Source organism: Danio rerio, chromosome 23 (genome assembly GCF_052040795.2).
Source record: "Danio rerio strain M-AB ecotype USA chromosome 23, GRCz13ab, whole genome shotgun sequence".
Classification (NCBI taxonomy): domain Eukaryota; kingdom Metazoa; phylum Chordata; class Actinopteri; order Cypriniformes; family Danionidae; genus Danio; species Danio rerio.
In genome coordinates this window covers 42,068,072-42,086,263 of record NC_141043.1, presented here as the reverse complement: position 1 = coordinate 42,086,263, position 18,192 = coordinate 42,068,072, and the positions used below count along the sequence as shown (strand labels likewise).

The 18,192-nt window shown below is 36.6% G+C and overlaps 1 protein-coding gene across 6 annotated transcripts in view; it reads left to right on the top strand.

Moving 5' to 3' along the window:
• The window catches only part of LOC147831357 (uncharacterized), a 148,438-nt gene that overhangs the window by 50,648 nt on the left and 79,598 nt on the right, over positions 1–18,192 (top strand). For all 6 annotated transcript variants that reach the window (XM_087307832.1, XM_087307831.1, XM_087307833.1 and 3 more), the window contains one exon: positions 16,014–16,083. In XM_087307832.1, the coding sequence (XP_087163958.1) occupies positions 16,014–16,083 (70 nt within the window). The remainder of the gene's footprint in view (positions 1–16,013; positions 16,084–18,192) is intronic.

The window sequence follows — 18,192 nt, the reverse complement described above, 5'->3', positions numbered from 1 at the left end:
ACAGACATTAACAGAGTAAAAAGCTAAACAAGTGTATAGAAGTGTCTTTCCTGCCAGCACATAGGAACAACATTATTGAATTCAGTAGCTCACAATGACTACGTTTACATGGACACCAATAATTCGATTTTATTGCGATTAAGACAATACTCTAATTAAGAGTCTACCATGTAAACAGAGATTTTTGATTAATTTAATCAGATTAAGGTCATAATCAAACTAAAGAGAAATCAAATTAAGACATGTGGAGTATGCCGATTGTAGTCGAATGCAGTAACGAAATGCAGTACAGACATGTAAACACCTTAATTAGACTATTAACGTTATGATAGGACTTTTCGCTGCGTTTTGTGACAGGATAGTTCACACACACACACACCCACACACTGTTTGACACTCTCTGCACCTACCAAGTCAGTACATCGTATTATGTAGAGGTTTTTTTATCTTCTTCCATTCAGCTTGGGGTATGAACTTCTATTAAAACAACACCCTTCCTGCAGTTCATAGTTGTATCCAGTATTTGTCACGGGAAGCCTGCATGAATGATTCTGAATGAAAGTGAAAGTGTCTAACTACAGTTAAAGTCAACAAATTAAAAATGAAACACCCGAAATTACATGACACTCCGGTGGTAATGTGAACAGTGTGGTGACGCAATGACGTTAATCGAATTATTTACTTTAACATGTAAAACGGGATCATGAAAGGAACATTCAAAAAGCAACTCATGTAAACACCTTAATCTTATTATTGTCTTAATTAGATTAAGGCAAATAATTTGATTACTGATGTCCATGTAAACGTAGTCACAGAGAGCCAATCAGAATCCATCTTACTTTAATGAGCTTGAGAATTTAAAAAGACAGATGGCAAAAATGCAATGCATGATTACAGTAGAAATAACATTATCACAGATGGTTTTGGCACTAATATAATCATCATTTTTGATGCAAACAGACATTAACAGTGTTAAAGACCAAAGAAGAGTTCAGAAGTAAAGTTTCTGTCCAACAAAGAGGAAAAACTTCATTGGATTCTAATAGCGCTCATTGACAGCCAATTAAAATCAGTGGATGATTTTAGCATAAGGAGCATTATCATAGATGGCTTTGCAACACCAATATTATCATCATCATTATTGATGTAAACAGACATTAACAACGTAAAAAAAACAAAAAAAAGTCCAGAAGTGAAGTTTTTGTCCAACTCAGAGAAAAAACATCATTGGATTCCAATAGCACTCATTGACTGCCAATCAAAATCAGTGGACGAATATAGTATAAAGAACATTTTTATACATGGCTTTGGACACTAATATAATCATCATTATTGATTTAATCTTACTTTAACAGTATAAAAGACCAACAAAGGGTCCAGAAGTGAAGTCTTTGACAAACGCAGAGGAAAAACATCATTAGATTATAATAGCACTCATTGACAGCCATTCAAAATCAGGAGATGATTATAGTATGAAAAACATTATCATACATGACTATAAACACTAATATAATCATCATTATTGATATAAACAGACTTTAACAGCATAAAAGTCAATAAAAAGTCCAGAAGTACAGCCGCAGAGGAAAAACATCATTGGATTGTAATGGCCTGTCACAAAAACATTGACAACCAATCAGAATCTAATTGATTTTAATTGACAACAGAACTGCAGCAATGTGCTTATAGTAAAATATAGTTATCCCAAATTGCTGTAGACATAAATAAAGTTAGCATTCTTGAAGTAAAAAGGCATTAACAGAGTAAAAAATCAAAGTAGTTTTTGTTTTCAATTAAACAAAGCTAAAAAAAAAAAAATGTCTAAAATAAGATAACCTTTTTTACCCAGAAGGCCATAGCTGTGAATTCGCTTCTGTTTGGCAAGCCCGCCAATACAGGTATATGCCTGCTAATATAATGGATCGGTTTCTGAGACCCCCCGATTCAAAGCCTTCAAGTTCAGGGCTTAAACCCAAAAGACGACGATATGATGATCAGTATTTGAATTTAGGATTTACGTGGACAGGATCAGCTGATGAACCACGACCTTTATATGTGGTTTGTCAAGATATTTTGGCTAATGACAGCATGAGACCCGCTAAACTTCCACTGTTTTGACTGGGATGGACAGTTCTTGGATCTGTTCTATTCATATTGAACCATCATCCTAGTTTTAAAAACGTTATATTAAAAGACTTGTTATTACTCTGTAAATAATTGCTCTTTCATGCAAATGATGATAAAAGTGAGTTAACAGTCTGACATCTTTATATATATACTGTATATATATATATATATATATATATATATATATATATATATATATATATATATATATATATATATATATATATATATATGTGTGTGTGTGTGTGTGTGTGTGTGTACGTGCATGTTTGGGAGGAGGGGGCGCCATTGGATAAGTTGTGTCAAAAGGCCCACTGTCTTAGACTTTGAAAAACCCTGATCTAGTAGACTCAGACACTGCTCCAAATGAATCCTAGTTTTTATAAAGCATATAAACAGTTATTCTCTCTATAAAATCCATGTTAACCATTTAGCAACGAAGCTACAGTCACCGGGCAGACAAAAGCCCTACCCATGAAACGAATCCGCGTCTGTTCTGAAGTGAATATGACGTGCGAATGAAGTGGATTTGACGCGTGAATAAAGCGAGTAAACTCTAATGTTGATGCCTCTCTTTATGCGTGAATGTCGTGATTTATCCGTGAGTTCTGTGTCTGGTGTGAACACAGCATTATAGCTCTCATTGACAGCCAATCAGAATCCATCTGACTTCAATAAGCTTGATCGTTTAAAGAGACAGACAAAAACTGCAGTGTATGAATATAGTAGAAATAACATTGCTTCGAACATCAACGCAGTCCTCATTTTAGGTGCAAACAGGCATTAACAGCTTCAAAAGCCAAATAGGAGTTTCAAAGTATAGATTCTGTCCTCCTCTTAGCCAAATAGCATCATTCCACAGGCAGCATTTTGGATCCATGAGCATCTGTCAAGGGCAAGCAGTAAAACACGGGGCCCAGACGTTGTGAGCGAATCTGTCAGACACTTTGCGTCTCGGTGAGATCAGAGAGCAGGTTGATGTGAGAGTTGGCAGAGTAACATGAAGCTTGATCTGAAAGACAAAGATCATAGCTGTCCTTCAAAAAACCCGCAGCAGCATCCGGCGCTCGCAGGGGGGACGAGTCGCTCATCTGCAGCTCCGCAGATGATGAGAGGCCATTGTAAACATAATTATTGCTGCTAATGATAACGGCAGACAGATGATGAGTTTTTTCTCAGCTCATTTACCATTGGCAGCCATGCCAGGTGCACGGAGGGATTCTCATTCTGTTCTAAATAGTGCCGAGTGTTGTTTTTTCCTGCAAAACGTGCAACAAAATTTTGCAGAGGCGAACACTAAATAAACCACAGCGCGTTTGGAGTTGGAAAGAGCCATGAAAAGTGAGGTTCTTGTCGAACAAACTGGAAATGTGTGGAATTATGTGTAAACACATTTAACGGCTGTGATTACTGAGAGAAATGGGCCATTAGAAAGACTTTAACATCATGGTCTGCCTTCAGTGACAGCCTGAGATCAAAATAGAGCTTATTTTCTTTCTATATAGAAGGTCTTATTGTGCATGATTTAGAGGCACATTAAGAATAAAAGGTAAAAGTTCCTGCACACTTTTCAGCAGCTATGTGTTTACTGTTTATTGTGGAATCTGCAACACAGGCTCATTGTGGATATGTACCCCATCTACATTTCTGGAGAGCACAAATTATGTAGCCAGAGGTTTGAGTCCTGTGAAGAACGGTTCCAGAAAGTGGGTAAGACAAAAATAAAAGGCAAAACAATAAAGAACAGGGTGAGAAAATGGTAAGATCTAAAAACTTGGTAAAAATCAGGCAGCTATAAAGGTGTTTCTTTTTCTGGATTGCTTTAGGAAACACTGTCGGATGTGTTTAGTGAAGGTGGTGTGCTGGTCGATTGTTGCTTTTGAAAACACTATTGGTTGGGTTTAGGGAAGAAAATGGGTGGAGGGATCGGCTGGTTGGTCAGTCAGTCAGTCAGTCAGTCAACAGTTGCCTCTGATAGCACATGATTGGCATTTGCGAGAGAAATTTGAGATCTGAAAAAGCGTACACAGCGATCACAGAATTCGCGAAAACAAAAGCTGCAAAAAAGCGTACCTCACATTATTATGAAAATCTCGATTTTTCTTTTTTCAGGGTAATAAAAAGTTCAGTAATTATTTGAAATGTATTTTTGCTTTCAGCAATTTAATGCATCTTGCTGAAAACTTTTATTTTACTTCAATTAATAAGGTAGTGATTAATCAATGACTTTAACATAAAATTATTACAACTCTTATATGTTTATTCATTTTCTTGTCGGCTTAGTCCCTTTATTAATCTGGGGTCGCCACAGCGAATGAACCGCCAACTTATCCAGCATGTTTTTTACGCAGCGGATGCCCTTTCAGCCGCAACCTATCTCTGGGAAACATCCACACACACATTCACACACACACACTTATACACTATGGACAATTTAGCCTACCCAATTCACCTGTACCACATGTCTTTGGACTGTGAGGGAAACCGGAGCACCCAGAGGAAACCCACACGAAGGCAGGAAGAACATGCAAACTCCACACAGAAACACCAACTGAGCCGAGGTTCGAACCAGCGACCCAGCGACCTTCTTGCTGTGAGGCGACAGCACTACCTACTGCGCCACTGCCTCGCTCTAACTCTTATTTGTATGATTTTATTTTTTATTTAAATATATTTATTTTTTTAATTACAAAAATCTCTGTGGAGAAAACCAACGCAACCCCTACCCCCCACACAAAATATAACATTAATTAAAATTAGGAACAGAAGGCAAAAAAAAATCTATTAAAAAATTACAACAGTTACTCAATATTTAACTCAAATCATAATAAATAATTAGCTTTTAGTTTTAACATTTAAGAGCTAATAAACAATTCTTTTTTATTATTCATTTATTATTATTTTTACAATATATTTTTGTGGAAATCTTGTTTTTTTTTTTCTTTCTTAGGGTTCAAAAGAACAGCATTTATTTAAAATGTACTAATAATTTTTTTTTTACATTATTTATCAATTTAATGCATCTTTGTTGAAAAGTATATGTTTATTTTATTAAATAAAGTATTGAATAACCAATGTCTAATATAAAATTATGAAAAGTAACGTTTATGGAATAATTTTCAATTAAATTCAAGTTTATTTGCACAGCGCATTTTACAATAATTAATGTTTCAACGCAGCTTTACAAAAGGTGCACATTATTGCATTACAATCAAATTAATTAAAGTTACAAACAAATATAAATTATTATATACCAACAACCTGCAATTTCATTGCATATAGGGGATGTATATGTTTTGTCCTTGAAGGTGCACCATCACTTCATCTGTTTAATTTAATAATAATAATGATAATCATAATAATAACAACAACATATAATCATTTAAGTTTTTTTAATGTAATTATTATCATATGTTTCATGTGATATTTATATTCGGATGACTGTATGGACTTACACATTATACTTCAGAAACCCCCACTTCTCACGATCAAGCCCTTCTAAAATGCATCAGAAGTAAAAACAGATCGCAAGTGGCATTTCATGACGACTTTAAAGTTTTCAAAGTGCTGTAGAAACAGAATCTGTGAAATAAGCAGCGCAATCTTTCAGCCTGTAATACCATATACCCAAGGCACTGCGTTATTTGTTGCGAGGCCTGTGCTCTTGCACACTTTAATATTGCGTTATTATTTCATCTCAGCCTTGAGATAACACAAGAAGAAAAAAAAATCTTTATTTTATTTTATGGGATTAACCGTGCGCTTTCAGGGGCGTCTGGAGGTGTCTGTTATGTTTCGTTTTATTAGTGAATTATTTAGACAACACTCAACGGTAACGCCAAGGACAGAGACGCCGCTTGGAGAGCCCTGCTGGCTTTTCCATTCGCCTTCTTCATTCACTTTACTTAATTTGGTTTGGTTCTCTGAAACCGCAGAAAAAAAAAAAAGAAATTCACTATCGTTCTCGCTCGGATGGCACAGCAGAAAGGGGTGTGGTAACTGATTTCCCAGCGGGCCGAGCATGCCGAATTGGAACATAATGATAAAGAAATATCACAACATTAAGAGTGTGGAGATTTGAAAATGGATTTGGGATGAGGAGCGAAAGAGACGCAGAAAAGAGCTTGACGTCTGAGCTGTTATAACTCGACGGCCCCGAGGTCAGATCTTCCACAATATTAAACACATGATTCATGTATTGATGTCATATTTACAAGATCTAATTTTCGGTTAAAGATTCGCTCTTTATATTGCAATGGGGTGCCATTATTCTTCTTGCGAGTTACATTCTGTGGGAAAAAGCTCCTGTTAATGCTGAAATCGAAAGCGATTCGTTTGGTTTTTGAAAACCATCAGTCATGCGTACGTGTTATTTTAGAGTATTTGGTTTTGGTTTGGTTGATCTATGACTATAGTGAAAAGAATCGTTTTGGGAACTGAATCTGAGTCAGTGAAAAGATTTGATTCTTTCATGAGGATCGAAAGACCACAAGGGTGTATTGTTGCCTGCCTATTTTATTTTAATATTTTCCAGCAGTGCTAGTTTTGGAAGTGTTTTTCCTGTTCATTTTGTTCCTGCCAAAAACATATTGGTGCAAATTGAAAATGCTTTATAATAATTATTTAATATTTTATTTTATAGTGGAAAGTGGGTCACAAAGTAACAATTTTTTTTTTTTTTTTTTTTTTTTTACAAAGTAATGGTGTTAGACAAAGCAACACATAAGCCTCTCCTTCAAATGAGCACTGGTTGTATGAGCGCCGGACCTATGGTTTCTGTGCAGTATTGCCAAAAGTGCCAAGAGTAAAAATGTTACTATTTACCCCACCTACGGGGCAAGTTGTAACAGACGGAGGGTTAAGTTAGTCGTGACATTCATTCATTCATTTTCTTGTCGGCTTAGTCCCTTTATTAATCCGGGGTCGCCAAAGCGGAATGAACCGCCAACTTATCCAGCACGTTTTTACGCAGTGGATGCCCTTCCAGTCGCAACCCATCTCTGGGAAACATCCACACACACTCGCACACACAACGGACAATCTAGCCCAGGGGTCTCAAACTCAATTTACCTGGGGGCCGCAGGAGGCAAAGTCTGGGTGAGGCTGGGCCGCATAAGGCATTTCACAAAAAAAAGTCCTCAAAGGTCATTATTAACAGTTTTAATTATTTCTTCTGGACATGAAGTGTCCTGAACATTAATAGAACATTGAGTGAAGATTATGAACAGTTCTTCTGAACATGGCATCTTTTGCCTACTTCTTGCTGCCAGAGACTTGACAGCGCTTCTTCTCACAAATCTGAACCACATTTGGCTTTAGAGTGGAAGCAGTTGAGACCCTCAGTATGGCTTGAAGATGATCATCATTAAGTCTAGACCTGTACTTTGACTTATTGAAGTCCTAGGGAAAAAAGTGGGGGTACTCACTCAAAACTTCCATTCCCTCACCTAAAAAAAAGGCGTATATATGTATAAATAAAACACCCCCACCCCACTCCAGTCACATCAGTCTGTACCAGTCTGTATCTACCTATAATATCAACACAAGATGCAGGGCAGGCACGTGCACACATAGGGCTCAACCTGTGCAGAGCACATGCCCTTTTTAGTCTTGCATAGAAAGTGCTCTTCCAAAATGATCAAAAGTGCCCCCGCGACGCGACACACCCTCGGTCCCGCCCTTCAGTAGGCGCGCGATAACACCGCTCTTGAGTACTGCGCGACAACACAGCTGATCAGAACGCGCGCGACAACGCGCATTGAGTGACAAGCGCGCTGTGTATGGATAGAATCAGCGGAGCGGGGAGCGCTCTCTCTCCCCGCTCCGCTGATTCTGTCAGAGTACAGCGGTCGGCGCGGGCCACAAAATATTGCACTGAGGGCCGCAAATGGCCCGCAGGCCGCGAGTTTGAGACCCCTGATTTAGCCTATCCAATTCACCTGAACCGCATGTCTTTGGACATGTGGGGGGAAACTGGAGCACCCAGAGGAAACCCACGCGAATGCAGGGAGAACATGCAAACTCCACACAGAAACGCCAACTGAGCTGAGGTTCGAACCAGCGACCTTCTTGCTGTGAGGCGACAGCACTACCTACTGTGCCACTGCTTCGCCCGGTTAGTTGTGACACATGCTTAAAAAGGCAGATTTCACACAATTAATTTAAATTCAGTTTAATCTAAATAGTATATTTCATCAGTACTTAACTAAATTTACTTTTATTCTACTTAGCCCCATATGTTCATTTATTTGTCTATTGAATCATTTGCTTTTTTTGGGTGACACGGTGGCGCAGTAGGTAGTGCTGTCGCCTCACACCAAGAAGGTCAATGGTTCGAGCGTCGGCTGGGTCAGTTGGCGCTTCTGTGTGGAGGTTGCCTGTTCTCCCCGCATTCGCATGGGTTTCCTAAGGGTGCTCCAGTTTCCCCCACAGTCCAAAGACATGCAGTACAGGTGAATTGGGTAGGCTAAATTGTCAGTAGTATATCAGTGTGAATGAGTGTGTGTGTTTACCAGAGATGGGTTGCAGCTGGAAGGGCATCCGCTGCGTAAAACATATGCTGGATAAGTTGGCGGTTCATTCTGCTGTGGGGACCCCGGATTGATAAAGGGACTAAGCCGACAAGAAAATAAATGAATGAGTTATTTGCTTTATTATACATCATCATAAAATGCATTTATTTGCATTAGTAAAAATAATTTGTATTTTTCTCCATTAAAATATTTTCTATTAAAATACAGTTTTAATATAAAATGTTTCCAACATTACACTCAAAAATAAAAAAAAATATTTTGTTCAGTTAATTGGTGTCCAACAGTGTGTGTGGCTAATTTGTAACACCCTGTTACAACTAACCCTGCTGTGTTGTGTTTTCCTCAAAACTGGCAATCAGTTACTGTGTTTTTTACATCTTTCAAAATGGTTCCATCTTTTAGCCAAGAAGATGGCAATATAGGATTTTACGTGCATACTTTCACAGATTTTTTTTTACATAAAACATAATATAGAGTATAATAAAAATACTTTTATGCTGCAAAAGTGTTTCTCTTCCAAATTTCGGCAAACTTTTTCAATAATTGGCAGGAAGTTGTCTGCCGACACTGGTGAAAACCTCAGGAGCATGCCATGGTTAACCCTGAGCAAATACCTTAAAACTCTGTGTTACATTTTACCCTGCGTTACTTTGTGCCCTGTGCTCCCCTAGTATTAAGTAGTTGTGTGAGACTTTGTAAATTTAACCCAGTAACTTAAATTTTACAGCTAAAAAGACAATTAAATAACCACATTTTATCGACAGTAAAACTTTGAGTTGAGGGCATCTTTTTACCAGCGTTGCCATGACAACACAGTAGCCCTATTGCAAGCAGCAGGAACAAGTACACTAATTAATACTAAATAGAAGATCATAGTAATCATTTATAATTTTATTTTATAGGATTAAGTAATTGTGTGAGTCTGTAAATTTTACTCGATAACTTAAATTATATACTGATAAAAAAAACACATGTCAATTAAATAACCAAAATTTAATTTCAGTCGAGGAGAATTGCTTTACCAGCATTGCCATGCCCATATCGCCATTGCAAGCAGCAGGGACAAGTATACTACATAGAATTGTACTGTCAGCACATGTTTTGAGCATTTGCTTTTCTGGTGAGCGTGTTTAGTTTGTGTATAGATAATTATATAAGTACATGAGTGGAAGGATCCAGAATACTGAACTATTTTGAACTTTGCCGCTCTTGTGCTTTGGTTGATGCAGCAATAAAACACACTTGAAAACCAATGAAAATGTTGGTGACTACTGTGTATTTAAGGCTTTAATTGGGGAAAGAACTACAATAAAACATACTGAATGACAAAAATGCAATAAATATAATTCAATTATTCTTTTTGTGTTGTCAGTTATAACTACTATATATTTTTCATGTTTATTCAGCCTGCCCTGATCTTGTAAGGAAACTTAACTCTTTTATGTTTAGTCAGTTCAGTGGCTAATTCATATTATTTTCTCCGACTGTCTGTTTAGTTATTTGTAGTTTATTTATAAGGACTACATTTCCCACCATTGGGGAATTAGCAAATCATACTAAATTGGATGAATGAGATCGTACAAATTCATATTTAAGAGCTATTAAATCAGTTCCGAATTGCTTTGAGAGGCGTTGGTTTGTTGCATATTATGTATTTATACAAATAATATGTTAATTTGAGAACCATATCAGAGGCTGATTGTCTCGATTAGAGCTGCAACTAACGATTATTGATAATCGATTATTTGGCAGATTATTTTTCCGACTAATTGATTAATCACGTAAACTTAATACTTTTCAAATTTCACATTTTGCTTATTATAACTATATAAAAATGTAAATCAGAGTATTATTTATTTATTAAAGGATACTTTTAAAAAAATGCAAAAGTCACATATCGAGTTTAATGATCTTTAATTTTGACATTTTAAACCTTAAATAAAAAACAAAGTTTGTTTTTGAACAGTTTATTTTGTTGAAATATCGAGATTATAAATAATAAATAATAAATGTTTCTTTTCGAAACAGAGGTAGAAATCAGATGAAACTTGCTGAAAACCACAACATTGACTAAATTGTTTGTTGATTTTAAATATATGGCGTCTCACTCTCTTCAGACCGTTTAATTTAAGCCAATCAAAAGTATTGCCATTCAATTATCCATCACTAATAGATCGTGAGGTGATTGCGCAATACAATGCTTCAATATTGATATTTATCGGTTTTATTAAGTTGTTGTTTTGCAGTCTAGTTTCAATTATTACTTTAATAGGAATGGGTAGGGCCAAAGTGTTTTTTGGCGCACTTTGCTCACTGTGATTGTCTGATTGGTGGAATTTTTTGAACAGCATCATGGGAGATTATGTTTTAAGCATGATTTCCGGAATTTTGCAGGGACATTTTTGTTATACTTGTGTCCTAAAATGATTTTTTATTTTATTTTTTTTTTATTTCAAGAACCATTGGACATGCACAATCCTGGAGGGACTGAGTAATATACCTGGTTCACTAATGTTGAATTAATGTCATTGGATTGGGTTAAAAATCAATTAAGAAAACCTCGAACAGGTCTGTCTTTAAAGGTCATGGTTTAAAATGCGTTTTCCTATGGTGAAAACTAGACTGTTGTAAATGAAACATTATAGGCAGGTTAATAAATTGACAAGTACTAATACAATACCGAATATTTACTTACTAGAAATGGTATTAGAAGTGATGAAGTTGAGGTTGTCTCAGGAGACAGGATTGGATACAGATGTTTTTTGTTACCTTTCTACTTCCTTATTTTCATTGTTTAGCCAAATGTCATATAGTTTCTGTCAGCAGTGTCATACTCTAAATCATTATGTCAACATTATGACAGTCAGCCATCGTAGTCAATGCCCGATGACTTTCGCCCGTGCTACTTTCACACATTAAAATGCAAAAAGGCCTAAAAGGTGCTCCGGAGCGAAAATAAAAAGTGCCCTAATTCCTGTTCAAAAGGTCGTGGTGATGAGTTATTGGGGAGTAAGCACCTGAAAGCTATTCCCTTGTTAGATTTGACAGAGAGGCTGTCATTTCTCCCTTTAAAAATAGTGGGGAGTAATAAATGGTCATTTGTGAATGGGTTCGCTACCGGCAGAAAGAGCGGCGCAGCTCTGCCTGCCTCCTGTGAGAGTTTAACACGTGAAATATTGTCCCCGTTGTCAGATGAGCACTAGACGTTTTTGTCGAGATCAGCGGAAAAAAAGCACCGTTGAAGTTTCTCCATGACTTATTATTAGCTGTTCTGATAATTAATTAACAGGCCACTTTTAAGTCAATGTGAAATGACATTAACAACACTTATTTCCATAAAGTGACACTTTTGTGAAGAAAAGTGGGGCAGGGCTTGGTTTTATTTACTAAGAACTGAGAAGTGGATTCATGAACGAGTTGTCATTTTATTTTAATGAATCATAAGCATGGCGGCCAACAGTTATGGCCAGTGAAATCAGCAATATACATTAAAATATGAATGTGAACTGATGAAATGGATACCTTGCATCTGCCCTTTGGAAATAAACATCTGCCAAGTGCATTACTGCAATCATAAATGGCAGCTTTAATGTCATTTTGATTGTAAATAAAATGCAATGCATTAATATGAAACATTTGGAAAGGATATGAGGAGTAAGTAAAGGTTATGCAAACATACTGAGCATATGAATGGGCACGTAACAGTGTTTACAGTGGTAAAATCTCAGTGTTCATGGGTCTATTCATGATCTGTTCTTTTTGTTACCACTTTTCCACTTTCCCTTCTGTCATTATATATATATATATATATATATATATATATATATATATATATATATATATATATATATATATATATATATATTAGGGGTGTCAAAATTAATTGTTTCTTCGGTGCACCGCGATGCAGAGGCGGACAATAAGGTATCGGTTCAGTAATAATCATAACCGGTTATTATGTACTGACGTCATTTATCTCCTATGCGCTCTGTCGTGAGGGTGGCGAGCGCGGGTATTTATAACACTCAGCCAACTCAGGGCCGGCCCGTGGCATAGGCACCAAAGGCAAATGCTAAGGGTGCTGTATATCCAGGGGGGCGCCAGAAAGGAGCGCGCTTCAGTTGGTTTTGTTTTTGATTTTCCTGACAAACATTCAGTGATTGACGGCATTAACTCAAAAACCTCTTACCCTAAAAAGATCTAAAGTGTGTTTCCTACAAAAAGACAAAGCTGGATATGTTTCACAGCTGTCTTTTCATTTTTTTCGCTCGATATTACGACCACTGCTCCGTTTAAGCCCTTGCAATATTTGTTTAGCCGGGAGAGCTCGCGCTGAGAGGAGCTCTCAGCAAGGGACTGTCGGAAAAGTGCTTCTTTTTTTTCGTGTTTTTTCGTTTTTCTGCTCCGCTCAGCGCGAGCTCTCCCTGTTGCGAGGGCTTAAGTGTGTGCGTGTGTGCGTGCGTGCGTGTGTGCGTGCGTGTGTGTTTGTTTGTTTGTTTCTTTGGTGCTGTCTATGTTTGTGTATGTGTTTGAATGAGAGACAGTGTGGTACTGTGTGTTTATACAGACAGCTTGTTATAGCCTCCCCCCAAAATATAACACTGTATTGGAAAGCATCGTCAATGCACCGTGATGCACCGAGATATCGAATTGAACCGAATCGAAGGCATGATAATCGTAACCGAACCAAACCGTGAGACCAGTATAGGTTCACACCTCTAATATATATATATATATATATATGAGCAATATCACACGAGCAGCAGTGCGATATGGCTGTATATCGGCACTGGTGGGAGGCGTGCGATGGATTAGTGCCCCCACCAATGCCGATGTACAGCCATATCGCACTGCTACGAGTGTGATATTGCGTTTATACAACAGTTTGACGGCATAATTGTGTATATAAAAACAAAATCAAACACAGAGAGTTTCAAAAACCCTTTTGTAAGTGGAACTACTTTCTTCCACATTGGATTCAAATCATAAGCTAACAGTTAAACAGTTGAGCAAGCATCTTTTAAACTTTAGATCTGGAGTAAATCATTATGTCAACATTATGTCAACATTATGACAGTCAGCCATCGTAGTCAATGCCCGATGACTTTCGCCCGTGCTACTTTCACACATTAAGATGCAAAAACGCCTCTCTGCTTTTTGCTGGCTGTATGTGGGCGGAGTAATACACAAAGGGTAAAGAGGCTGTTGGAGAATATTGCACAGCTATCAGCCAATTAGATTTGAGAACCAGACAGAACTGTTATCTATCTATCTATCTATCTATCTATCTATCTATCTATCTATCTATCTATCTATCTATCTATCTATCTATCTATCTATCTATCTATCTATCTATCTATCTATCTATCTATCTATCTCTCTCTCTCTCTCTCTCTCTCTCTCTCTCTCTCTCTCTCTCTCTCTCTCTCTCTCTCTCTCTCTCTCTCTCTATATATATATATATATATATATATATATATATATATATGTATGTGTGTGTGTATGTGTATATATCAATGTGGAAAAATATGTGAGCATTTGAAAAGTCTGGATTACCTGGGTTTGTTAAGTATGCTTTGAAAATATTAATGTTTGCTTTATTCTATAGAGGCCTAAGAACATATCCTTTAATTTTTAAATAAATTTTTTGTTATTTTTTTTCATAATTCATTTTTTACTTATTTAATTCATTTTCTTAAAAGTCAATGGGGTATATATATATATACTATATATATATATATATATATATAGTAGAATCTGGCTATTTATAGAAACTTCTGCTATAAAATTTAGAACTATCGGTTAAATGGCATCCATATTCAAATTCAGCCTCCTGCAGTGGTGTAATTGGCAGTGTGGCTCTTACCCAGGTGCCTCAGCTGAGCATATTCAGATGCTCCAGACTCGAGCATCAATGTGACAGTTTCAGGTGGAGAACACTATTATTAGTTTACCTCTCAGCCATGGCATTTTATCACTGTTGCATCTGATGGTCTTGCTGCTTTAAAAAAGGAGAGGAAGCCGTGCATCTCAATCCGCCCGTTCATATTTCATAGGGCACGGTGTCATAAATACAGGCAGCACAGATGACCTGAGCTATTAGTTACACACCTCCAATGAGCGTCCGACAGTTTGTCTCTGGCAGGGACACGTTTTTCCATGAAGTCACGAGGAACAGGATCCTAGATTTGTTGAGAAATATTGTGCACTGCCAGTGGCAAGCAGATAATACAAACCTTATTAAACCCTATTCAGCCTTATTCAAAAACGAGGCTGTGAGGGATAAATGTCTATTTTTCATTTACCACGGCATATGGATGTCAGTCATCTAGTCGTCAAAACTCAAAATATATCATTTTACAAATTTCTTACACTCAAAAAATAAATAATTGGTGTAACTTAAAGGGTTAATTCACCCAAAAAATTAAACTTCCTTTATTGATTACTCAATCTCATGTCATTTTAATCTCATTAGACCTTTGTTCATCTCCAGAATACAAATTAAGGTGTTTAGATGAAATCCTGGAGCTCTCTCATCCTCCATAGACAGCAATGGTCCATTAAAAGGAGCCAAAAACATTATCGAAACATAAATTGTAGAGTCCAATTATTCTTATTTGTCTGAAAACTACCTAATTTAACTTTTTATTAGAGGGTGAATCAATTTGTAACTTTTTAATGTAAGTTTTTGACTCTTTTAAATCATAAAACACTAATATATTTGCAGATATTTAGGTAATATGGTAAGCAAACATACTTGTTTATCTGAAAAAAACAATGCTGCAGTTAGAAAATGTGTTTTCCGTGTCAGAATGTCTGCCTTTGTTTTGGTCCGTGTCATCCTACCCCCATGATTGCTTTTGTTTGTGTCTTAAATCTTGCAAACTACACATGCATCATGTCATTGTCGGAAGGGTCAGGTTAAAAAATCCAGCCTGATCTCACAAGAAAACGTAAGTATTTTACGTTTTGCCAGTTTAAAGTTCAGTCGTACGAAATGGTACGATTTTAAAAAGGAGGCGTGGCACCTGACCCCAACCCTAACCCCAACCGTCATTGGGGGATAAGCAAATCGTACTAAATTGTACGAATTAGATCGTACGATTTCATACGAATTAGCCACTAAATGAAAAAGTTACGAATTGACGTGAGATTGTGTTGAAAAAATCATACATAGCGCACCTTCAATATTTGCAACCCAGTCTCATCAAAACATATGCACCTTAATCTACATTTTTGCGAAAGGTAAAATATGTTGCTTTGGGTAGATTTTCATACATGTTTTAATGACAAATCCACTAAAGTGCGCTGTTTACATATGTTACTCAGGGAATGTTTTATTGTATGTTTCAGATACACATCCTTCTTTTACGTTCGAGGCTTAAACCTGAGGATCTGCGTCACAAGGACAACGTCATACAAGGTGAGCTACTGAGCAAACTGACCACAACAGAAAAGTTGTCCATATAGAGATAGATAAGTTTGTAATCCCTTTGATTACAAATCATAGACACTGTTCAATTGTTTTGCATTATTTATTTGGTGTTGTGCAAAGAACTGCATGAAACCAACCCTTTATATATAATGTTGCTTTCATTAGTGTGAAAAGGAAAAAAAGTTGTTGCTGTCATACTGCCCCCTAGTGTTCATTTCACCTAGAAAATGCAGTCAAATGTGTGTTGAAGTACGTTTTTGTGGTTTCACCTTATTAATTTAAGGATTTTTTAAAAAATGGCTCAGTATTTACTAAATATATGTATAAATACTATACATCAATCAGTAAATATAATGTCACCTACAATTTATTTTTTAAAATGCTTTACAGGCAAATATAATGTAATGTAATGTAATGTAATGTGTGTATTTATACAGCGCATTTATTGTGTATGGCCATACACCCAAAGCGCTTCACAATCATGAGGGGGGGTCTCTCCACACCACCACCAGTGTGCAGCATCCACTTGGATGATGCGACGGCTGCCACAGGACAACGGCGCCAGTGCGCTCACCACACACCAGCTATTGGTGGAGAGGAGAGACAGTGATAGAGCCAATTCGGTGGAAGGGGATGATTGGGAGGCCATGATCGTAAGGGCCGATATAGGGACTTTGGCCTGGACACCGGGGTTACACCCCTGCTCTTTCACGAGAAGTGCCATGGGATTTTTAATGACCACAGAGAGTCAGGACCTCGGTTTAACGTCTCATCCGAAAGACGCCGGCCACTGACAGTGTAGTGTCCCCTTCACTTTTACTGGGGCATTAGGACTCACACAGACCACAGGTTGAGCGCCCCCTGCTGGCCTCACTAACACCACTTTCAACAGCAACCTAGTGTTCCCTAGTGGTCTCCCATCCAGGTACTGATCAGGCTCAGCCCTGCTTAGCTTTAGTGAGTAACCGGTCTTGGGCTGCAGGGTGACATGGCTAATAATATCACCTAGAATAATTTTCATTTCAGCAGTTGGAAATACAGTTCTCGGAAGTATTTATTTTAGATTCTGTTGCTAATATATATATATATATATATATATATATATATATATATATATATATATATATATATATATATATATATATATATATATATATATATATATTTTATTATTGTTGTTACTATTTCAGTGTCATAAGTGGTTAAGCATTTCACTGCATATCATACTGTTTATGACTCTTTATGTGACAAATAAAAGTTGAATTTGATTCTATTTGAATGACAGATGCCATATCCAAAACTCAGACACCAAAAAAAGAGGATTTTCAGTTTTTAATATCAGCCTTTACAGTCATGTCTAGGGTAAGGTCTTGTTGGAATTTTTTTGAAAAGTCGAGGGTGTATTCAAAGAGACCAAAGATTTAAGTACAATTTAAAGCTGTACTTTTAAAAACTTTTATTCAAGTATATTTTTGAACTATAGGGAATAAGGTTAAATAGGCAAGTCGTTGAACAACAGCAATATTTCCTGTAGCCCATCAAAAATAATAATCTTAACAGGGCTAATATTATTGACCTCAAAATGTATTTTAAAACTAAAAACCAAAACTAAAAAAAAACAAGACTTTCTCCAGAAGAAAAAAAAATTAGGAAATAATGGGAACATTTCTGGAATAAAAAAATGTAGTTTGTGTTCAGTTTTGTATTATTATTAATTTTAAGTTTATTTTTCTACTTTTGAGAGACTATTAATTTATTTGTATTTGATTTATTGGTCCCACTTTATATTGTGGCCTTAACTAATATGTACTTACACAGAAATTAATAGTTTGTTACAATGTACTTATTGTGTAAATACATGTATTTACTGTGTACTTATGCTTGATTAAATACATGTATGCAATTACATCTGTTATTAACTTTTGTAATTACATTTGTAAATACACTGTTGACCATCCCTTACACCTTAACCCACCCTTAAACCTACCCATGACACCAAACCTGTCCATAACCCAACCTCTATCCCAACTCAAAAGCACCACAAGTGTTCTCAAATACATTATAAACACAGTAAGTACATTGTATTTATTTTTTTGA